The following is a 25,015-nucleotide window of genomic DNA, read 5'->3' on the forward strand; positions in this document are numbered from 1 at the left end:
AGTATAGTAATTCTCTGCCAAATTTTCTCGATTTTCATTTGTGTAAATGGAAATACCACTACTAAAAACAGAATGTTATAGATAGAATGATGTCTGTTGTTTCCAAAGTTGATATACTAGAGTGATGTAAAAATAATAATAAAAGCGAGATACTTCGTGACAAAGTTATCTCAAGGTAAACAACTGCAGCCGCAAGTGCCGCCAGCAAGTATTCTCAGGGCAAATGAGTAAAGGGTTAAATCAGAATAAAAATTCTTTACAAAAAATTCATCTAAACTATCTTTTTTATATACCGATATGATTATCTCAACCAGTTCTCCTTAGTACTTTGTGGACTTACATTACAGTCTAGTATCCCCTTATTTCGGCCTGCAGAACTCTCTCTACTATTTCTTATAGGGTAGGTCTCCTGACAAAGAACTCACTCAATTTATCTGGGAATATCTTAATTTCCCCTTCATTTTTGATGAATAGTTTTGCTGAATATGAAATTCTTTATTGACAATCCTTTCTTTTCAATACTTTAAACATATCCTACTGCCTGCTGGCAGTCATGGTTTCTGATGAGAAATCATCAGAAATGTTAACGTTAATTTTAATGAGGATCCCTGGTACTTGCTGAGCGACTTTTTGATTGCTGTTTCCAGGATTCTCTCCCTGCCTTTCAAGAGTTTCACTATGATGAGTTGAGGTGTACATCTTACCTGTTTGCGGTTTACTGTGCTTTTTGGATGTGTGGACTGATGTTTTCCATCCAATTTGGGAAAATATTGGCCATCATTTCTTCAAATATTTTCTACCTCTTTCTTTCTCTCTCCTCATCTTTTGGAAATCTACAAATGTTGGCATGCTTGATGGTGTCTCTAGGTTTCTGAAGTTCATTTTTTCTTTCATTCTTTTTTCTTTGTATTCTTTACAATGGATAATCACAACTGACCTATCTCCAAGTTTACTGATTCCTTCTTTTGACAGGTCAAATTTTCTCATGAACCTCTCTAATGAATTTTTCATGTTTAGTTATGATACTTTTAACAACAGAATTTTGATTTGTTTTTATTTTTGTTAATATTCTCTATTTGATAAAGTATATTTGTCATATTTTTCTTTAACTCTTTGTGGTTTAATTACCTTTTTGAACATATTTGTAATAGGTAATTTAAAGTCTCTGTTTAATAAGCCCTATAGCTAGGATAATTTCTACTAAGAAGTTTTCTTCTTTGTGTATACCTTTTTTTACTGAAAAGCAGACATTTTGGAAAATATTATGTGGCAATTGTGGACTCAGTTCTTCCTCTTGGTTTTCTTCTAGCTCAGCTTTTTGCTGTTGGTGGTGTTGCAGTTTGTGGTTTAATGACTTCCCTGGGACTAAATCTGTTCAGCCTATAATTCCTACTGCGTGGAGCCACTGGACATCTTTAATGAGTTTATTTTTGTTTTTATTTTTAAGTCCAGCTGAGTAGGAGTCGTTCCTGGGTCAGCAACACTTAGTAGTAACAAGATGTCCTTGTCTTCTACCCTTTGCCAAGGGGATTTGTGTGTATGTTGGGGAATGCCTTCAAAGCTTAAATCTGCCTTAGCCTTCACTTCCTGCTTACACAGAGCCTCATGGTCAACCAGAGGTGAAGACTGGGGCTCTGTGCAGTTTTTCCTGGATATGCACACTACACCTGGCACATGTGCATAGCATTCTACAACTAGGTACATGTCAGAGCTTCCTGACCCTCACCTGTGGCTGTTTTGTTGTCCACATCTTTGTTTTCAATTTTTGGCTGTGTCCGTGATTGCCCAACTGGAAATAGAGTCTGACACAGCTGTGATACTGCATCTGATTATTTTCAACAATACTGTGGGTATGGACACATATTTTTCCATGGAGATTTTCAGTTGGGTCAAAGAGTAATAACATTCTAATATTTCACAATCAAAAACATTTTAATAAGTAATTTCTCAAGTTATTTCATAAGGTGAGAATAATTTGATATTATAAAAATAACATAGTACTGTATAATAATATACTAACATATTCTCAAGTGAATACAAAAGGGGTGTAATATGTAAAAGATGAAGGCGTATAAGTAAAGGTTAAATTATGTCACTGTGTACTGCACAAAAGTATTACAGTAGCTAAAAACTGCGTACCGCACAAAGGTTTTTATAGGAGTTATCAAATGACAGATGTTTCTACAGATGTGACAACTTCAAAAGAAACTGTATTGGAGTACTCAGAACCAGTTTGGTATGTTGAGTGGTGACTTATTTTCAGCAAACTATATACCAGTTAATCTGATTATTGTTGTTATTATACCATCATATTGTTATTTTGAATTTTCTTGATTTTATATATTTTATTGCATTTATTAATAATTAGAATTTGTTCTGAGTTATAGTTACTTAGACAGGGGCATATGAAGATGGTCTACAGCTTTACATTTGTATATATATTGTAAGAACATTATGATGTTAAGTTGTAAGTTTTGGTTACTTGGGGGTGGAGTCCACAATAATTTTCTTTCCTTTATAAAGGAGGGTGTGTCTTTATATTTCTGAAGTATTGCCATAATTGAAAAAGTATGCTTAATAATGAGGAGTTAGGCTATAGTCCATTTCTGTTTTTACTTTTCCCCTTTTAGCTTTAAAAAAAAATCCAATCTGCAAAGAAGTTGAAAGAACAGCACAATGAAAAACCTTGCACAATTTATTCTAGACTCACCAACTGTAAATGTTCACCCTATTTGCTTTACTCACACCCCAAACACACACCGCCTCTTGTCTCTCTCTCTGCCCCCTATACCTCTGAACCACTTTAAGTTTCAAACGTCAGGATATTTGACTTTTAAAAACTTCAGCCTCTACCTTCTACAAACAAAACCTTTCCTATGTACACGATATCATTATATCACACTCAAGAAAATTAATATTGATATAATATACAATGCATCCTATATTCAGATATCTCCCAACTGTTTAAAAAAGAGTCTGAATATTTATTAAGTTTTTACTAATGGGTCACTCATTATATTTAGTTTCCATGTCTCTGGCCTATTATATAAAACATTTCATAATATTGTTATATTTGAAGCATTCAGGACAGCTGTTGTCTAAATGTTTTCTTATTATTATGTTCAAATTAAATGTTTTTGGCACAAATACTATAAACATGGTCCTTTCTACCACATCAAAAGAAGAGGCACATGTTTGTTCCAATAGTGATGCTAAATTTGATTACTTAAATGACGTTCTGGCCTTTTCAGTATAAAGGGAATCTATCTCTTTTATTTCAATTGTTAAGCCAAATGATGCTACTTCCACGGCCATTAAGACGAAAACAAATACATTTTATTTTTTACACAGCTACATGTCAAATGTCAGCAAATAACCAAGTAACAAAAACTGTACAAATACTTTCTTTAAGCCAACAAGATTAATTAATACCTGATTCTTCATAGAAAATCAATGCTAGATGACAAGGTGATGTCAATAATATCACCATTTATAGAAATAAAACTATCAATGTCAACATTTCCTCAGTGGTGATAGGAGCCTGGGGACAGATTAAAGTACATTTTAAAGGCTGATTTTTAGTTGTGGGGAATAGTGAAAACAGAACTTTAATCCTTCTTAATATCCCCCTTTAAACATGCTTTCTAATTGAAACAGATTTTAATTTATCTCAGTTTTAGTTGATATCTCAAAGTTTTCATTGGTGTGAAAAACAAAATAATGTGGTGGCAATAATTCAAAACCTATACTTTATAAAATTAGAATCATGCTGTCCAGTACAGTAGTCACTAGCCACATGTGGTTATTTAAGTTATATAAAATTAAAGTAAAACTTAATTTCTCAGTAAAACCAGCTACATTTCAAGTGCTCAGCAATCAAATGTAGCTAGAACTATTACTGCAGTTCTATTTGACAGTTTTGGTAGAAAATAACTAAACCAATTAATAATCTACAAATACGTATGGTGTAGTAAGTAGAAATTTCATTTCTGTTAAAGGGAAGAGAGTAACCGAAATAGAATAATAAACTCTGAATACTTAAGATGGTTATGTTCACATTCACTAATTATGTGAGTTAATCTTCCCTTTCTTACTTTTTTTCTCATTCATATACTCCATAAAGCACACAGTATGCTTGTCAGACCATCTTAACAAACAGATCAATCTTTCTAGACAATGTGAGATTCAAATTGTCCAGTTATTCAAAATGTGAGCTTCAAAACAGTAACTGTTTTATGGCTAGAGGGAATTTAGGAATAAAATACACACAGACATTTATTATAATGCATTTATATACAGTCACATGCTAGATAATGACATTTCATGATGATGGTCCCATACGATTATAATAGAGCTGACAAGTTCCTATCACCTAGTGACTTTGTAGCTATTAGTAACTTTGTACACATTATTCTAAGTTTTTGGTGATTCTGGTGTACACAAACCTACTGCATTGACAAAATAAAAGTATAGCACATACAATTACGTACAGTACACAATATATGATAATAAACAACTGTGTTACTGGCTTATGTATTCACTGTATTTTTTAATCATTATTTTAGAGTGTACTCCTTCTATTAATTAAAAAAAAAAACTGTAATACAGCCTCAGGAAGGTGGGCACAGAGGTGTGTACTTGTATCCCAGCAACTTGGGAGGTTGAGGCAGAAGGATTGCTTGAGCTCAAGTTTGAGGCGGCAGTGTGTTAACACTGTGCTTATGAATAGTCACTGTACTTCAGCCTGGGCCATCGGTTGGAGAACAGTGGTGCAATAATGGCTCACTGCAGCCTCGACTTCCTGGGCTCAGGTGAATTTCCCACCTCAGCCTTCCAGGTAGCTGGGACTACAGGTGTGCACCACCGTGCTCCACTAAGTTTTTGTGGAGCTGGGGTTTCACCATGTGACTTGGCTGGTCTGGAACTCCTGAGCTCAAGTGATCCACTCACCCTGGCCTCCCAAAGTGCTGGGATTATGGATGTAAGCCACCACGCCCAGCCAAGAAGGGTCAAAAAACTTAAGTTTTAAAGTTAATGAAGTAAAAAAATTACATTAAGCTAAGGTGAATTTATTACTAAACAAAAAGCTATTAAAAAATAAATTTAGTATAGCCTAAGTATACGGTAATGACCTAGGCCTTCATATTCACTCACCACTCATTAATTCACCCCAAACAACTTCCAGTTCTGCAAGCACCATTCATGGTAAGTGCTCTATAAAGGTATATCATTTTTTTTAAATCATATATTGTATTTTTGCTGTAGCTTTCCTATATTCAGATACATGAATACTTACCATTATGCTATAATTGGCTACAGCTTTCAGTACACTAGCAAGCTATACAGGTTTGTAGCCTAGGAGTAATAGGCTCTACTATATAGCTTAGGTGTGCAGTAGGTTTGTATAAGTATACTCTATGATGTCTGCACAATGATAAAATCTAATGACAACATTTCTCAGAATGCATCCCATCTTTGAGCGACACGTGATTGCATTACGTAATCCCTAGGTATCCTCAGGGGAACTGGTTTCAAATCCCCATGCCCTCCATACCAAAATCCATGGATGTTCATGTTTCTTTTACAAAATGACCTAGTATATGCTTATAACTTCCATACCTCCTCCCATATACTTTAAATCATCTCTAGATTACTTATAACACCTAATACAACATACAGGTTGTATGTAAATAACTGTTATACTGTATTTCCAAAATTTGTGTTATTTTTTATTGTCATATTAATACTTTTTTTTCCTAAATGTTTTCAATCCAAGGTTGGCTAAATCAGCAGATGCCCAAGGGTACAGAGAGCTGAGATGTAACTCACTCCAAAAATATATGATTATAAAAAGAAAAGAAAATAGGGTTCAGAAATTTACTTAGCTATGGGGAAAAGCACAAGATGATGATGGGTTCTGAAATAAGAGATAATTGAAATCTAATCTTGTAATATAAAATTTTCTATTTGCTGTTTGTGGTATCTTATTTGGTCTTAATGAATCAATATAAAGAATATAAAGGATTTAAGTTTCATTTAACAAGCAAACCTACTTGGTTCTCCTTCCTGCTGTAGTTTTTCTCCTCGTATAATTTCTCATTTCTGTTACATTAGATTACCATAAATAAATTATTTTATTATAATTCTCTTTGGACTGAAATGGTTTACAAAGACTACAAACGTATTTCAACTCACCATGTAATATGTAAAAAGTCAAAATCAGACACAGAATTTTAACTGAAGTATGAGAAAATGTTTCATATATTATTTATAAAAAAGGACCTTTTAAAGCTGGTATACCTCACTATTACTAACATAGTGTTTTACCTTGAAAGCAGTGCTTCCAGAAAAAATTAAAATTCTAGACTTATTTAAATACATGCACATGTAAAACTATGAAGGTTATTCCAGGAAAGTACCTGCGGCTTTTTTAGTTAAGTCACTGCCAAAAGTATATATGTTTTATAGCTGTATGAAAGATTACTCAGCCTGATTTTACAATCATTGATTAAGAGTTCATTCCAGTAAGTGCTCTTTTAATTTTGGAGTGGGAACACTGATTAATTATATGAAGCTATTTCTCCATTCCCTCAAAATATACAAAGTATTTGTATTTTATCTTCATGTTTTCAGTGGATAATAAAGGGTACAGAATGAACTTTCATAGCAAAAAGCAAGCAGAATTTGATTTGACGTGAAAAGAGACAACAGAAGAAAGGAGAAAGTAAGAGAATACATCTGACTACTGAGATCAAGTGGGAAGCTGTGCTTACATTTGAAAGGCTGCTTTACAGACTTCTGCTCCAGGACCCCACCCAACCAATTCCTACACAACCATCAGGGTGTCAAGCACTGTCCACTCTCATCAATGCAGTTCAGAGAAAGTGATTCTGGGTGCTAAATTAGCTACTTAATCATTTATTATTTCAACAGCACAAGTTATGCTGCCTAGTTGCAACCTTTATCTCTATTAAATGGAAGTCATTCATTTACTGGAAAACTATTCTAATTATCTGTTAGAAGTCATTACCCTCAAAACAGGTGGTTACATTCTGTAATTATCATTTCTTTAAGGCCATATGGACATTTACAAACAAAACTATCTGCTAAAGAATGAGAGTTTCATAATAAAATACACGTTTTTTTAAAAAATTAAAATCTAAGGGTCCTAAATGAGACCTCACCTTACTTACCACTCTCTGAATTTAAGAAATTCAGATAACACCCAACACAACATAAATGTTGTATGTAAATAATTGTTATACTTTATTTCTAAAATGTGTGTTATTTTTCATTGTCATATTAATACTTTGAATTTAATACTCTGAATTTAAGAAATTCAGAGAGTGGTAAGTAATCTGAAATAAAAAAAATCTGAAATAAAAACTCTATGCTGGCTTTGTATTCCAAAAACTTGTGCAAAAAAATTAGGCAAAAAACAATGTGTGTGTATGTATACACATACATATATATGTACACTATACATATATACATACTATATTAGTACTAATATATGTCTATTTGTACTAATATTTTAAATACATGTATTTATTGAAAATCTATTACGTGCAGTTGTAAGGGACATCGTGGGGGATACAATAATGAACAAGAAAAGTCCCTACTTTTCTGTGTGCTTACATTCAAGTATTAGAGTCAGACAAAAACAATTATGTAATAAATAAAATACAGATCAAGTGATAACAATGAGACAAAGAGGAAAGGTAATGATTGGGCGAATCTCCTTGACAGAGGGTTTTCAATAGGCTTCTTTGAGGAGATGATGTTTAAGATGAGACTGAACAGTGTGTGCTGGCTGTGGTAAGAGCCAGGGGAAGAATGTCTAAAGCAGAGAAGCTGCACAGTGAGAGCAGCATGAAATAATGTAGGATCAATCTAGAGAAGTTTGAAAGAGATCAAAGCAGGAATGTGGGATAAATTTATCTGAAAGAATATTATCCCTACTGCTGTCTGTAGAACAAACTGAAGGGAAACAAGTAGAGAAGAGCTGAGTATTCAGGCAAGAGGTTACTCCAGTGATACAGGTAATGTAACCAAATGCAGGTCCGAATGGTTGCAGCTTGCAGTGTCCAATTAACAAGGAAGAGGTCTGATAGAAAGACAAACACTTAATTAACCAAAACTAAAGGGAAGGGGTCCGATTCCTATCCAAAATAACCACTTCCATGTTTTGGGGGGAACGCAGGTGTTTAAAAAGGGAAAGCCTGATAAGAAAGGCATGCAATAATTGAGCTGAGTACAATGTGTGCCTCAAGGTTGTATCTTGATACACAAGGGGGAAAAAAAAAGTTTTAAAATCAATTTTGAAGTTAAGCTGCCTGGTTACAGTAATGGCTTGAACTAGAGATAACTCGATTCCTGCCTAAGCTGGATATGACTGCAGGGAGAACAACAAAGAGAAGGATGGAAGAAATAGGGGAGTGGTCAATTGTATTAAATAGTAATGAAAAAGAACAGACTAGATCAATTAATTCAGCAATATGGAGGTAATTTAGTGATGATGACAAGAACACTTTAAGTGGAATTATGGTGGCAGAAGCCTTGGTGAAGTAGACTACAATGTGAATGGTAGAAGAGGAGCCAGAAAAAGGAAAATTCTTCTGCAATATGATTTTTTAAGAAGAGGATGATATTTAGTAAGTAGAACATACATGATTCAATGTAATGTGAAGAATGAGATACGTGGCTTGGACCACTGCATCAACAGGAAATTTAAAAATACGATGATAAAGTAATGGGTTTGCAAAGGAAAAATGGATTGAGCTCTGGATGTTAAGTTTGAGGTGGCAATGAATACTGAGATAGGAATTTCCAGTAAGCAAAACAGAAATATCTGGAGTTTTTTTTAGCTAAGCGTGGGATTGAGATAAATATTTAGGAGTCTGCTATTTAAACAGAATAACTAAATGGACAAAACAACCCATGGAGAATTTAGAGAGTGACAAGAGAACAGAGTGTCAAAGAATACCAACATTTCAAAGAAAAGACAACTGAGAACTATAGATGAGAGAGGTAAAAAAAAACCAGGGGTGTTGTTTTAGAATACAAACGAGGAAAGTTTTTCCAGAAGTGAGTGGTCAACAATGTTGACTACTACTGAGAGATCAAATAAAACAAGGGCTTGAATGTAGTGACATGAGGTTGCTACCGATCTTAGTGAGAAGAATTTCTATGTAGGGCTAGGAGCAGAAACCAGACTTCAGAGGAATGAGAAGCTGGAGTTAAAGAGGAGCTCTTTCTTCTCTCTCTCCGTCTCTCTCTTTCCCTCCCTGAGTTAGGGGAAACTGCACATTTAAAACGCAGACAGAACAGAGATGTCAGGTACATATAATTCTATTTCCATTCAAAAGCTGTTTTGTATAGAATTTGTAATATACTTTTATTGTGTTTACATATCCATTTTTATGAATGAACTCTTTTTTTTAAAAAAAAAAATTATGTGTAACTATCAACCCAGGTGATAAAACAAAGGTAAATAAACAAAAAAATTTATCTACTTAAATCAGCATTCATTGTTTCATTGTTTTATCTGAAATAAACAGAGAAAGAAACTGCCAGTCTAGGAACACATTAGGTAAATGTTTAACGGGTATATCAATTCCTAACATCTTAAGTGTTGAAGCTAATCAAAAGTGTGTACTAACTGTTATTTCTGTAAATATTACAGAATAATTTCTAGTACAACAAATAATTTTCCTGTAGGATTACTGAAAAAAAACAAAACAAAAACAAAAAACAAAAAACACATAAAAACCAGAACCACAGACATTTCCACCGATAAGGCAATCATCAATATGTTAAGATGATCAGATGAAATAGATATAAGAATATCTTATTAAATGTTTAATGAATATTTCACTACCTTTACTAAAGCAAGAATAAAATGACTATTATTAATGAGGCAATGTTTTAAGATATAGATTAGGACACAATCAGTCTAGACTGTGTTCCAAAAAGCAGTAAGACATACAGGAAGAAGACTCATATGTAATACAGCCAATCGGACATCAAACTGAATTTCAGAAATCCTGAATTCTATCTTTAGGCTTCTCAGATGCTTGAGAGTTTATAAAAGTCATCAATGCCCTAGCTTTTGGATACTGTGACAGGACTGGGGTGAGAAGAAAAGTTGGGAAGACACCTGTTAGGTTTTTCTTAGGCAGGAAATAAATTTTGACCATTTAAACATACATAGGTCCACTGGTTACTAGTATTTACCTCATACAGATATCATTACTAATTTTATTTATTTTGAGACAGAGTCTTGTTCTGTCACCCAGGCTAAAGTGCAGTGGTGTGATCGTGGCTCACTGCAACCTCTGCCTCCTGGGTTCAAGTGATTGTCATGACTCAGCCTCCCAAGCAGCTGGGACCACAGGCGTGCGCCACCACACCTGGCTGATTTTTATATTTTTAGTAGAGATGAAATTTTGCCATGTTGGCCAGGCTGGTCTCGAACTCCTAACCTCAAGTGATCTGCCCACCTTGGCCTCCTAAAGTGCTGGGATTATAGCTGTGAGCCACTGTGCCCAGCCTCATTATTAATTTTAATAGCAATACTTAAACAATCTTTTACTTCCGTTAAGCCTTTGGAGTTATCTCAATATACTGTTTTAGAGAACTGAAAGAAAGCTACTCTTTGACAAAGAGAGAGCAAGCCAAGTATCCGTTACACAAACACATATGGAATACTTTGGAAGCATTTCCCCTTAACACCTGCTCTCAATTTAGTTGTCAGATCTTTGTTCATGATTTGAGGAGGAATTAGAAGATATCACTTCCTATTTTCTATCACATACAGTTGGCCCTGGTTTCCAACCTGAATAAAACCTTAAAGATGCACTAATGTAAGCCATTATTATTTACTCTTTACTTTGTGAATAATCTCTCCAATCCTCACCAATCCATAATAGATAAATAAGCAATTGTGATATCCTCCTGGAGTCAAAGAAATAGCAATTACCTAACTGCACATTAGATTAAACCACAATTGTCAGTAATTTAAAATAATTAAAACAATTTTTTAAAAATACAATTTTTAAAGAAGTCTCAGCTAAATTCTGTACATTTTCCCACAATTAAAAAGAAGTCTCAGTTAAGAAAGAGTAGCAGAAACATTAAAAAACCCAGTCCTCCCTCACCTAATTTATTTTAAACCCTACAATATAAAACAGATTAAAGAGCTGCTCAGCTTAAAGCACAAGTAGGAATCAGAGCCCTTTTTACTAACTCTTTTTTTCTCCCTGTCTGCCTGAGCCATCCTTTCCTACTCTCAATCCTTGAGGAACCTAAAAAACACATACTTTGAAAAGAATTGATTCTGTTGATCAATAGGGAAAAAATAATTTCATTTACTTTATCTGTACACTTAGTTTATCTCTTTTTGCAGAAAAAGGTATACTAATGAATTTTTAATGCTTAATTTCAGGCTGGGCAAGGTGGCTCACGCTTGTAATCCCAGCACTTTGGGAGGCCGAGGTGGGCGGATCACTTGAGGTCATGAGTTCAAGACGAACCTGGCCAATGTAGTGAAACCCTGTCTCTATTACAAATAAAAAAATTATCCAGGCATGGTGGTGCACACCTGTGGTCCCAGCTACTTGGAAGGCCGAGGCACGAGAATTGCTTGAACCCAGGAGGCAGAGGCTGCAGTGAGCTGAGATCACACCACTGCACTCGAGCTTGGGCAACAGAGCGAGAATAGACTTTTTAAAAAATAAGTCATGGCTGGGCGTGGTGGCTCACGCCTGTAATTCAGCACTTTGGGAGGCTGAGGCGGGTGGATCACGAGGTCAGGAGTTCAAGACAAGCCTGGCAAACGTGGTGAAATCCCGCCTCTACTAAAAAATACAAAAATCAGCTGAGCACGACCGTGTGCACCTGTAGTCCCAGTTACTCAGGAGGCTGAGGCATGAGAATCGCTTGGACCTGGGAGGCGGAGGTTGCAGTGAACTGAGACCATGCCACTGCACTCCAGCCTGGGTGACAGAGCAAGGCTTCGTCTCAAAAAAAAAAAAAAAAAAAAAAAATTAACTACTACTACCACCAAATCATAACAACAACAACAAAAATCAAAACATCACTAACAGAGGCCTGGCACGGTGGCTCACACCTGTAATCGCAGCACCATGGGAAGCATAGGCAGGCAGATTGCCTGAGCCCAGGAATTCAGGACCAGCCTGGGTAACATGGTGAAAACACGTCTTTCCAAAAATATGAACATTAGCCAGGCATCGTGGCACACTCCTGTAGTCCCAGTTATTTGGGAGGCTGAGACAGGAGAATCACTTGAGCCTGGAGGCAGAGATTGCAGTGAGCCAAGACTGCACCACTGCACTCCAGCCTAGACCACAGAGTGAGACTCCTGTCTCAAAAAAAAATCACTAACGGCATTACAGGAAACATTTATTTCCAATAACATCTTTTATATATGTTCACGATTTGCTGATTTTAATTTTATCTGAAGGAAGAAATATGTTGCCCTAAATCTTTTGTGATATTTCTCAAACTCGACTGCCAAAGGTAAAGATACTGATTAAAACTTCATACTTGGCCAGACGCAGCGGCTCACGTCTATAATCCCAGCACTTTGGGAGGCTGAGGAGGGCGGATCACGAGGTCAGGAGTTCGAGACCAGCCTGGCCAACATGGTGAAACCCCGTCTCTATTAAAAATACAAAAATTAACCAGGCATGATGGCGCATGCCTGTAATTTTAGCTACTCAGGAGGCTGAGGCAGGGGAATCGCTTGAACTCAGGAGGCAGAGGTTGCAGTGAGCCAAGATCACGCCATTGCACTCCAGCCTGGGCGACAGAGTGAGACTCCATCTCAAAAAGAAAAAAGGAAAAACAAAACAAACAAAAAAAACAGAACAAAAACAAAAACAAAAAACTTCAAATTCACTAACAGGGCCCAGTACATAGTCTATACATAGATATTAGTGGCTAAAAAAATTACATTGTGAGGCTGGGCGCGGTGGCTCACACCTACAATAACAACAGCACTTTGGGAGGCCGAGGCAGGTGGATCACCTGAGGTCAGAAGTTTGAGACCAGCCTGGCCAACATGGTGAAACCCCATCTCTACAAAACTGGAAAGATTAGCCAGGTGAGATAGTGCACGCCTATAATCCCAGCTGCTCAGGAGGCTGAGGCAGGAGAATTGCTCTACCTGGGAGGCAGAGGCTGCAGTGATCCGAGACTGTGCCACTGCACTCCAGCCTGGGCGTCAGAGCAAGACTCTGTCTCAACAACAACAAAATTATACTGTGGGCTTTTATCACTGGGAAATGTAGGAAAATATGTATCAAAGAATAATTTAAAATTTGGCGATTTACTATTTGAATTCATCTAAAAGCATCATATACAAGTAATTACTTACAGAACACACAGTATTATCACTATATTACTGTAATGAGATAAGGAATAATCAAATCACATAATCTAAACTATTTACAATGAGTTATACAATACTAAATAAGCACAAACTGCAGACAAAAATTACTGATATTACATTTTGCCTGCTTAGAAATCAGTTTCTTTCTTCTTTTTTTAAGAGACATGGTCTTGCTCTGTTTTCATGATGGACTGTAGTGGCACAATCATAGCTCACTATACCCTTGAACTCCTGGACTCAAAGGCTCAAGCGATCCCCCTGCTTCAACCTCCCAAAGTGTTGGTATTACCAGGTGTGAGCCACTACGTCCAGCCAAGAATCAGTTTCTATAAAATAAAATGTGTACTAATTACTAGGCATATTTATGGTTGTGTTTTCTATTTACTAGGTAACATTTACAGGCAGTGCCTTCCAAATTTTACTGGTTTTTAGAAACACAAAATCCAGCAAGCCCATACCAGAAGTAAAAGCATTAAAAAACACACTCAAAAAGTAGTACAGAATTATTTCCTCTAAATGGCCTAGTTTGCTAAGATTATACAAACTCAGCAGCTGCAAAATTATCTAAAGATACCACACATTTATTTTGAGAGAATTAATTTGCTTCAATCCTCATTGATTTGCTTTACATTAATCTCTTTTTTTGTACACTTCTGCTTTAAGGATTAAATGCAAATAATGGTAAGTAATGAATGACTAACAAATATGGGACATAATTTTTTAATCATTAAAAAGACATTAAAATAACTTTTAAAAACCATGTCGACATGTAAATATTGCAAATAAATCAACTGATTTATCTCAAAAATCTAGCAAATGGTTGTCTACATTAATAATGCCAGGAAATAACTGAAAGAGCCTACCTAGGACCCTTTAACACTTACTAGTGCTGCTGTCTTTGAATATCCTCAAAGACAAATTCATTATGGGAAGCTGTCAAAATCACTCAGGACCAAGTCTGATATATTGGGATTAGCATGAATGCTTGACTTTATTGAAAAAGAGAAGCATAAAAAATCATTCTAAGTAAATAATCTATGTCTGATTGAAAAGAACGTGGATTTCTCTGGCTGACAGATTCCATCTTCTATACACATACTTGTTAACTTTCATGTTCACATCTTTATTACCTTTTAATTTTTACTTTTCTATCTTAGAAAGATCTATAAAATCTCCTAAGATACTGAAATTTGAATTCTCTTAGCATTTTCATTTTAATTAATGTATTTTGAGGCAATGTCATTACATACACAAAGCTCAGAAGATAAATGTTTTCATCCTAATTTATTCCTTTTATAACTATATTGGGACTTATAAAATATTCTGTATGTATGATAAAAGGTGAAAGCACAAAATAACAAAATAAAAGTACAAAGAGAAATTTATTGTTAACAAGCACAAATATAAGATCTAAGCAAGACAGACAGAGAAGCTTACAAGTAGCATGATGCCTCACTTCCCTGGTAGGATCCACAGTGCCTTTGCAACAGGAAGTCAAACTACAATTGGTGGGTAGCTCATATACTAATTTTCTACCTCTCAAAATTCCAAAAGCAATGTTTAAGAAAAGTATAGCCCATTCCTAAAGTCAAATTTAGATGACAGACTACATTCTAAAAAATGTTTCAATTCTAAATGAAGATGACTGAATATTGGTCAGTTTTCTAGTAGTAAAGGCTTTTCCTGTATTAAAGGAATGTTTCAGTGAAAGGTACAATGAAAGACAATGAATTAAGCACTATTGGCCTCATTGACGCTTTGCTGTGATACTATCCCCTGCTTTAGACTGAGGAAAATTAGCTCATACCTAACCTCAATGTGCCCTCAGCATCCATTTCCACCATCTTAAAGTGTTTACAGCCTATGCAAGATATAAAGTTAAAACTATATTGCTCAGATGCCCTTGCAGTTATGCTTCTAGACATGAATTAGATTCCATCAATCAGATGCACTTATTGAAGATTTGAAAGGTGAACATTTTATGGTCCTTCTCCTTCTGCTTTGAATGTTTCTGTTTCAAGCACCATTGTAGAGATGTGGGGGTTTTCTGTTGTAGTGTTCCAGTTTCTAGTTTCTAGCTTTGTGGGAGCTATGGTGAAGGATTCCTGATTCCGTGATTACAGTAATGGCATCATGTTCTTGATTTCAATAGTGCCACTTGCTGAGAAATAATAGCTCTCTTGGCCTATCTATTTGGTGATGAGCTAAGAGTCATTACAGGAAACCAAGCCTACAGAATCATTCTACAGACCTTCCAACAATAACAACTACAACAGCCTTTTCACACACACTATTACACGATGAAGAAACTGACAGATGTTTAGCTACACCTACCAAAAAGAAATAAGAGAAAATACATAATTATAGTGGAATGAAACTAGGTACATTACTATTGACAATACAGGAATTACAAAGGAATGTTATGAACAACTTTATGCCAATAAATTAGAAAACTTAGAACATCTGAATTCAGCTAGAAAAAGTAAACAGGCTGGGTGCAGTGGCTCACGCCTGTAATCCCAGCACTTTTGGAGGCCAAGGCGGGTGGATCACCTGAGGTCAGGAGTTTGAGACAGCCTGACCAACATGGTGAAACCTCGTCTCTACTAAAAGTAGAAAATTAGCTGGGCATGGTGGCACATGCCTGTAATCCCAGCTACTTGGGAGGCTGAGGCAGGAGAATCGCTTGAACCTAGGAGGTGGAGGTTGCAGTGAGCTGAGATCGCACCATAGAACTCCAGCCTGGGCAACAACAGCGAAAACTCCATCTCAAAAAAAAAAAAAAAAAAAAAAAAAAGAAAGAAAGAAAGACAGAAGAAGAAGAAAAAGTAAACACATTGAATTAGGAATTTAAAATCTTCCCCAAAAGAAAAATCCAAGCCCAGATAGAATTCATGAATTCTATCAAATATTTAAAGAAAATAATGCCAATTCTTCACAAACTCATTCAGAACGCAGAGGAAGGAACACTTTCCAATCCATTCTTTAAACCCAGTAGCTCTTTTCTGACAAAGACAGAAAATATCATCATAAGAAAACTACAGGCCAGGCATGGTAGCTCATGTCTGTAATCCTAGCACTTTGGGAGGCGGAGGCAGGCAGACCACTTGAGGTCAGGAGTTCAAGACCAGCCTGGCCAGAATGGTAAAACTCTGTCTCTACTAGAAATACAAAAAATTATTTGGATGTGGTGGCTGGTGCCCGTAAGTCCCAGCTTCTCAGGAGGCTGAGGCACGAGAATCACTTGAATCTGGGAGGCAGAGGTTGCAGTGAACCAATATCGCGCCACTGCACTCCAGCCTGGGCTCTGACAGAGCAAGATTCTGTCTATAAATGAATGTATAAAACTACAGATGAATATCCATTACTAACACAGACACAAAAGTACTTGAAAGGTTGGTTTATTATAATAATAATATTACTGTCCCATATTATTAAGTATAGGACATTAACCTCACAATCAACCTCAACAGAGGCAGAAGAAAAGCATTTGACAAAATCTAACGCCTATTTACAACAAAAACTCTTAGCAAACTACGAACAGATAAAAAATTAAACTGATAAAAGGTATCTACAAAAAACCTCACAGCCAACACCATACTTAATTGTGAAGGACTAAATACTCTTCACATATAAAAAGTTGCTTTTACCACTTCTATTTAACATTGTACTTGATCTTCTAGCTAATACAATAAAGCAAAATGTCATTCATAAATTGTTCAACTGCAGATATGATTCTACATGTAGAAAACCCCAAGAAATCCACAATAAAACAAGAACAAATAAAGAGAAGCAGTGTTAGAGATATAAGATCGATATATAAAAATCAATTGTATTTCTGTACACTATTAACAAAACAATCAAAAAATAAAATTTAAAAGCAATTCCATTCATGACAGAAATAAAAGTAACAAAATAAGGATAAATTTAACAAAAGAAGTTCAAGACTTGTACACTGAAAATTACAAAACTGTTGATGTTAAAAATGGCAAAGACAGTTAAAAAAGATAAAATGAATAATAGGCTAATTTAATATATGGATTTAAAATTACCAATTAAATATAGTAGTTTATCAAAATAATTCTACATTATGCCCTAGCAAGGTTCATTCAAGAAAAATACAACTCAGTTTTAGAAAAAGCATAAGTATCAATTGGTGCTAAAAGGTAGTTGATACAATACTGTTTTGCTTCTAATTAAGAAACAGTAAAGTAAAACAATTTGAATAAAATATTTTTCAAAAGTAGATATTCTAAACAGCAGAACACTAAAGCTCATTCAACTAAATGAAATAGATGGGGGAGGATATCACTAGTATAACTCTACCTTAGAGGTAGAGAATGTGATAAATCATCGGAAAAGAAGAAATGCAACTGGCAGATATCAAGTATAAACAGATAATCCAAACACTACTAAAAAGCTACTAGACTTAATGAGAAAAATTTATAAGGTCCCAAGATACAAGACAAATATCCAAATACGAATAAGTTTTGTCTACGCTTAGCAAAAAATACCTAAAAAAGAGGGAGTGGAAAATAAAATTTTATTAAAAATAACAAAAATGGTAACATATATAGGAAAAAAAATTGACCAAAAAGTCCAGAACCTAAAGTAAGTAAATTATAAAATCTCATTGAAAGACAGAAAACAACCCAAACAAAAGCCAGGGCACAGTGATCCCAGCACTTTGGGAAGCTGAGGTAGGCAGACTGCTTGAGCCCAGGAGTTTGAGAATAGCCTGAGCAACATGGCAAAACCCCGTCTCTATGAAAAACACAAAAATTAGCCAGGCGTGGTGGTGCATGCCTGTAGTCCCAGCTGCTCATGAGGCTGAGGTTGGAGGATCACTTGAGCCAAGAAGGACCAGGCTGCAGTGTGCTGTGATCATGCCACTGTACTCAACCTGGGTGACCCTGTCTCAAAAAAAAAAAAAAAAAAAAAACCCCAAACAAATAAAAAGACACCCCACGTAATTGTGGAAAGACATACTATCACAATAATGCCAATGCTTCTAAAATCAGCAAATAAACACAAGAAAGTCTGGTAAGAATCCCAAAAGGATTTTTCTAGAATTGGAAAACTATAAATCTTAAAGCTTGCATGGAAAATTAAATGAGAAAAGTAACTAAGAAATGTATGAAAATGTAGAATAGTGGGGAAAACTGCCTAGCAGATAGTAGAAGCATTTTTAAAGTAGGTTCCTATTTTCTAGGAAGGAGAAAATTTGATAATATTCATATCTGGCATTGGTACAAATTAACTAAATACTGATAAAATATTATTATATCCATAAATGATGGTCAGTTAGTGTCTACACACACTCAAACCCAATAAACTAATATATATTTTAATTGAATACATAATAATAATAATAAAAATAACAACTATAAGAACTTTACACAAAGAATCTTTTTTCCATAATCCTCAGAACAGCCCCAAACAGCTCTACCACTACGTTAAAGATAAAAAACTTGGGAGAAAGTTAAAGAACTTGCTCAAGGTCACATTTCTAATCAGTGACAAAGTATTTAAATAAGACAGAAGTAGTTTCAAACGAAAACAGCATGTAATCATTAAATTCTATATGCTAAAAAAAATAGAGAATTTTGCCCATATCTACATGTTAGTCCATGTCCTCCTTAAACTGAACTATGAAATTATGTCAGTAGGCCAGTGACATAGTGAGTTGAATAAAGGAAAAAGTATAGTGACATGGTTTAAATTATGCATTTCCTTTTTAAAAGTTGCTATTGTCTCCATCATATGGTGCTAGCTTGTATTTTGTAAAATCCTGATATTATTAATAAAAAATAAGACTTCACCATTCAGAAGCCAAATTACAAGTATTTACTATTTTAGTAAATATTCAAGAGGGAAAAATATCAAAGATAAAAATTTTACGGGTAGGGTGACCATATGATTTATCGTCCAACTCATGACACTTTTGTGAATGAAAGAGGGCACTAACAGTAAATACAAACGGTGTGAACTAGAACTGTCCCAGGCAAACACAGATATATGGTCACCCCAGTTAAGAAAAATAATTTACCTAATGATTATTTGGTAATGATAATAATAGCAAACTTTTTTTGATATACTTCCTATGTTAGCATGAACTCCATGATACAAGACTATGTCTTATTCACTGTCCCTAGATGAGTGCTCTGTGCATAGTAGGGACTCAATAAATAATTGTTGAAAGAACAGTTTGCCTTAAAAAAAGTGTTCCTGTGTCTATACAATATAGCTTAACAATAGCTTGTTTAAATGTTATTATGACCTTAAGTTTGTGAATAAGTAATAAGCATTAATTCATGCATATAAACACTAAGAAAAATGATAAAAATTAACAAATTCATATCTATGTATTAAAGATAGGTGACAGAATAGTGCAATTCAGGTACAGCACTAAATGAATAATGATGGCATACTGCATATACTTTTAATTTATAGTCTAATAATGAAAACAATATTTAAGCCTACAAAAGAGTTATTTGTTTTAAAATGCTCTCCTATCCTTACCATGATATTCAACCAACATCAAAGGAAGACAAATCTGCTTTCATTTCTTACCTGCACAGCCAAAAGCCAAATGGTATCTGGAAGAGGGGCTGAACTTAACACAGCACACGTTAGCCTTTGCCTCAATGCTTGCCACTGAGTTGTCTAGATTGGTAGACCACAGCTTCACTAAGGGCAAAGGACAATAAAAACAAAAAGAGAAACAAATAATACATTAGTAAATGCTTCAGTAACTTGGGCAAGTTTGCTTATTGCTGTAGAAATCTTTTTATGCCAATCTGAAACATTTGGTTTACTAGGACTAAAAGTGTTAAAGATGAATGTATTTGTTTGTTCTCACATTGCTAATAAAAAGATACCTGATATTGTGTAATTTATTAAAAAAAAAAGGTTTAGTTGACTCACATTTCCACATGGCTGAGGAGGACTCACAAAAATGGCAGAAGGCAAATGAGGAGCAAAGTCATGTCTTACATGGCAGCAGGCAAGAGAACATGTGCAGGGGAACTCCCATTTATAAAAAATCAGATCTCATGAGATTTATTCACTATCACAAGAAGAGTATGGGGGAAACTGCCTGCTATGATTCAATTATCTCCATCTGGCCCCATCCTTGACACATGGGGATTATTACAATTCAAGGTGAGATCTGGGTGGGGACACAGCCAAACCATATCACTGAATGACTGAATAATACAATAATATTAAAACTAAGAGAGCTTAGTTTCAATGTCAAAAATCGATATAGGAAAAAAAGGTCGGGCACGGTGGCTGATGACTGTAATGAGCCTGAGAGGCTGAGGCAGCAGATCACTTGAGCTCAGGAGTTAAGAGACCAGCCTGGGCAACATGGTGAAACCCCGTCTCTACTAAAAATACAAAAGTTAGCTGGGCATGGTGGTACAGGCCTGTAGTCCCAGCTACTCGGGAAGTTGAGGTGGAATAATCACTTGAGCCCAGGAGGCAGAGGTTGCAGTGAGCTGAGATCATGCCACCAAAAAAAAAAAAAAAAAAAGAAAGAAAATAAAAAAAGAAAAATCATATAGATAAATAATAAATTTATACGGACAGGTAACATAGACCCACAACTAAGACATAAAAGACAGGAAAAAAAAAAGTAATCTGGAGCTAGGTGGTACATTTGTTATATATATAGTTATATAAATACATTAGTATTATTTTTATTTTTCTTTCCTTTGTTTTTTCCTGAGACAGGGTCTCTTCACTCTGTCATCCAGGCTGGAATGCAGTGGCACAATCATGCCTCACTTCCTCTACCTCCCAGGCTCAGGTGATTCTCCCCACTCAGCCTCCCAGGTAGCTAGGTGTGTGCAACCATGCCTGGATTTTTCTATTTTTTTTTGTAAAGAAAGGGTTTCGTCATGTAGCTGAGATTGGTATCAAACTCCTGGGCTCAAGCAAGCTGCCCACGTCAGCCTCCCAAAATGTTGGGATTACAGATGTGAGTCACTGGGCCCAGCCAATTTTCTTTAAATGTGTGTATGAGTGTATACTGATATACATCATAAATATGAAAACGTACACAAACATCTTTAAAGCACTTGGAAACTGTTCTTATTTTATCTTTCAATTAAGAATTTTGTGATTTTAAATTTTTATGTAGTAATTCAGTGATATAACTTACATATGTCTAAAGTAATATATTCTAGAATTATTTAGCTAAACTTCAAAATTTTGGTTTTGTATTTGATATGTAGTCTAATCCAGTGACATACATTAAAATTTGTAATGATTAGAGAGAGCAAAGCTGACTAAGCAAAATAGGTCTGATTTGAAAGCAGAAGCAGAAAATGAGTTGCCATTTTACAAAGGTACCAGAGCAACTATCATATCATTTTTCAACAATAAAAATGTCTTAGCAGACAACAGAATACACTCATAAAATAGATTTTCAGTATATAAGTTGCCATCCTGGATGCACATTAGAATAAATAAATGAACTTTAACAACGACAAAATCTTCCTATCCGTATTTCAATCTGCCCCTAAGTCCCATCCAGGACAATACCCAGATAGGATCCAAGTACTGGTGTTTTTTTGAAAAGCTCTCCAGGTGATTCTAACATGCATTTGGGCTTGGAAACCAGTATTGGGAATGGAAACATAGAAAAAATCTTAGAATATTTTTAGAAATACTGATACAGTAACCTGTAGACGGGAGTGAATAAGTAAAACTGATTCCAATAAATACCACTTCCATGAAATGGGATTACATAAGAATTTATTTCAATACGTGAAATCTCCAAGTAGAAATTAATCATTATCAAAAAATGTTGCTAATTTACAATCTGATAAATTAGCCTTCCCACAGTAAACTAAGAGGCTCATTATTAAAATAAGAATCATTATTATTATTACTTGCAGTTTTTGAGACAAGGTCTCACTCTGCCACCCAGCCTGGAGTGCACTGGAATGATCATAGCTCACTGCAGCCTTGGACTCCTGGATTCAAGTGAGATCCTCCCATCTAAGCCTCCTGAATAACTGGGACTACAGGTGCACACCACCACACCTGGCTAATTTTTTTTTTTTTTAATGTAGAGATGGAATAAGATTTTTAAATAGCAATATTTGATTTGTTCCATGTTATTCTCCAATAAGAATGATATGCTATTTCAATCAAAACACAATCATTTGGTCAATCACGACATACAATTCTAAGATGAGATGGTTACCTGGAATTAAAAGTCAATATGCCGAACATAGGACTTAAAGATTAGATTATTAAGTGGACTTTGACTGGATTATACTCTAACAGCCTAGGCCCAAAGGTAATTCACAATAAATAAGTATGGAGCACTTACTGTGTGCATAACCCCACTTATAATCACTAAAAACCTTTAAAAGCAAGCAGTATGTATCAGCGTTTTATGTTAATTAAATATAAGTGAGAAAAAAACAGTACTGAGAGAATGATAGTTAAGTTGGAAGTGTGGCAGGTCTTTTCTAATTTCATGGTAATTTTCTCAATGCAGTAATCATTAATATTATTTAAATAAGTCACAACATTAACTACCATGACTATAATTTTTAATATATAAGATATTAGAATTCAATATAACTATCAGAGCTACAAGGGTAACTAAGACTAAAAATACTGTAAAGATACACTGAATGAATGCAGCATGGAAAAGTTGTATAGAGATTATAATAATTTCAGAGTGGTTATTAAACAAAACAGGTGTTGTGTTCCCCAAAAAGACATGTTTAAGTCCTAACCTCAGGTACTTGTGAATATCACCTTATTTGGAAATAGGGTATTTGCAGATGTAATAAAGTTAAAATTAGGTCAGACTAGTTTAGGATGGGTCCTAAATCCACTGACTGGTGTCTTTATAAGGAGAGAGAGATTTAGAGACAAAGGCACAGTGAGAAGAAGGACATGTGTGAAGCGAGCCGAGATTGGAGTGATACAGCTACAAGCCAAGAAATGATAAGAATGACTGTCAATAACCAGAAATTAGGAAGGAGACAAGAAATAATTTTTCCCTAGAGCCTTCACAGAGAGTGTGGCCCTGCCAACAATCTAATTTCGGGCTTCTGGTCTCCAGTACTATGAAAGAGAAAATTTCTGTTGTCTTAAGCCAGCCTGTTTGGGGTATGCTTTCTTATGGTAGCCCTAAAGAACTAATACAACAAATATAATGAAATAATATTAAAATCTATTTAATATCCTAAGATGGCATCACAGATCGAAAGATAAAATAGTATAATCTTTTGGAGGAAGCGTAGAAGAAATCAACAAGTGTGAGAAGAAACTAAGCCAAATATAAATGAGGTGATCTTAATAAAAACATCTTTACTGTTACTTTTTCCTTACAAGGATGGCAGTAAGAATTTCATTTAACATCAAAAATTTAAATTTCAGAATTTATTGATGAAAATTCCCTTTGAAAGGAAAAGTAAATTTAAAAGAAAATGTCATCTTCTAGGTGAAGAGCTAAAGCAATTAAATCAAATAAAATGTACTGTATTTATTTACATATGGCCTCCTTTGGCTCTCAGTAAATAATCAAAAGAGTAAACATTAGGAAAACCATATCATAGGACGTTAAAACAAAGAAACATACTGTATCTAGGCGGCCATAAATTTGTTACTTAACACTAAGTGTTCTATACAAGTTTTATTTCTTTAATGTTAATGGATAAAGAAAAGTGTCTTTTCTCTAAGTGTCACCTAATTTTTCAGTTCAAATCTGAAATACTGAATCTTAAAAAATCCAACTACACTACAGAATAAAGTGTATCATCTAATAATCTATAAAATTTGGGTGAATCATCCCCCAAGTATTTTGCTAACATTGTTTCCAAAAATAGAGAACAAGATATTGCTTATCTATAATAATATCACAATCAGTTCCCGATGTGCAAGGTTTATGTTTCTGAGTTTCTCTGACAGGGCCTACTGCATGTCTATTTGCACCAATGTATCCTAAGAAAGAATTCATTACCAAAGAAAAAGAAAACAGGGACAGAAGTTTGACATAGTAAAACAGCCCAAAGCTTTAATGAGGATGCACAAAAATGAGTTAAGTTTCATATGTAATTCTTCTAGACCCACTTCTAAACTACTGTCCAGGTCCTACAGAAAACAGAAAGTTATCCATATGAGTAAAAAGGGAGAATGCTATTTCAACAAAAACTACCATAACACTGAGGGGCAATGTGTATTGTTTTATACCTCTATGAAAAGTATGAACAATTGAATACAAAGATGTAAACTTTAATACTGTTTACCAAACATAAATAAGCTTGACTCTTGAACTTCGTCAAAGGGAAACAACAGACCCTGTATTGGTAGCTAGACACTGTCATAGAGCAACCTGCCCTAAAGCTTAGTTACTTAAAGCAGCAAACATTTACTATCTCACACGGTTTTAGAGGCCAAGAATCTCAGAGCAGGTAAGCCGGTTAGTTTTGGCTCAGTCTCAACAGACTGTAGTTGAGCTGTCCACTAGGACTCTAGACTATTAGAGTCCAGTACTCTACCACTTCCAAGCTCACTCAACATGACTTTTGGCATAAGACTTCAGTTCCCCACCATGTGAGCTTGTGACAA

The 25,015-nt window shown here is 35.1% G+C and overlaps 1 protein-coding gene across 9 annotated transcripts in view; it reads right to left on the minus strand.

The window, feature by feature from the left end:
• Window positions 1-25,015, minus strand: part of COP1 (COP1 E3 ubiquitin ligase) — a 259,903-nt gene that overhangs the window by 61,723 nt on the left and 173,165 nt on the right. For all 9 annotated transcript variants that reach the window (XM_010367393.2, XM_010367391.2, XM_010367392.2 and 6 more), the window contains one exon: window positions 19,988-20,104. In XM_010367393.2, coding sequence (XP_010365695.1) covers window positions 19,988-20,104 — 117 coding nt within the window. The remainder of the gene's footprint in view (window positions 1-19,987; window positions 20,105-25,015) is intronic.

The sequence above is a fragment of the Rhinopithecus roxellana genome, chromosome 8, assembly GCF_007565055.1.
Source record: "Rhinopithecus roxellana isolate Shanxi Qingling chromosome 8, ASM756505v1, whole genome shotgun sequence".
Classification (NCBI taxonomy): Eukaryota; Metazoa; Chordata; class Mammalia; order Primates; family Cercopithecidae; genus Rhinopithecus; species Rhinopithecus roxellana.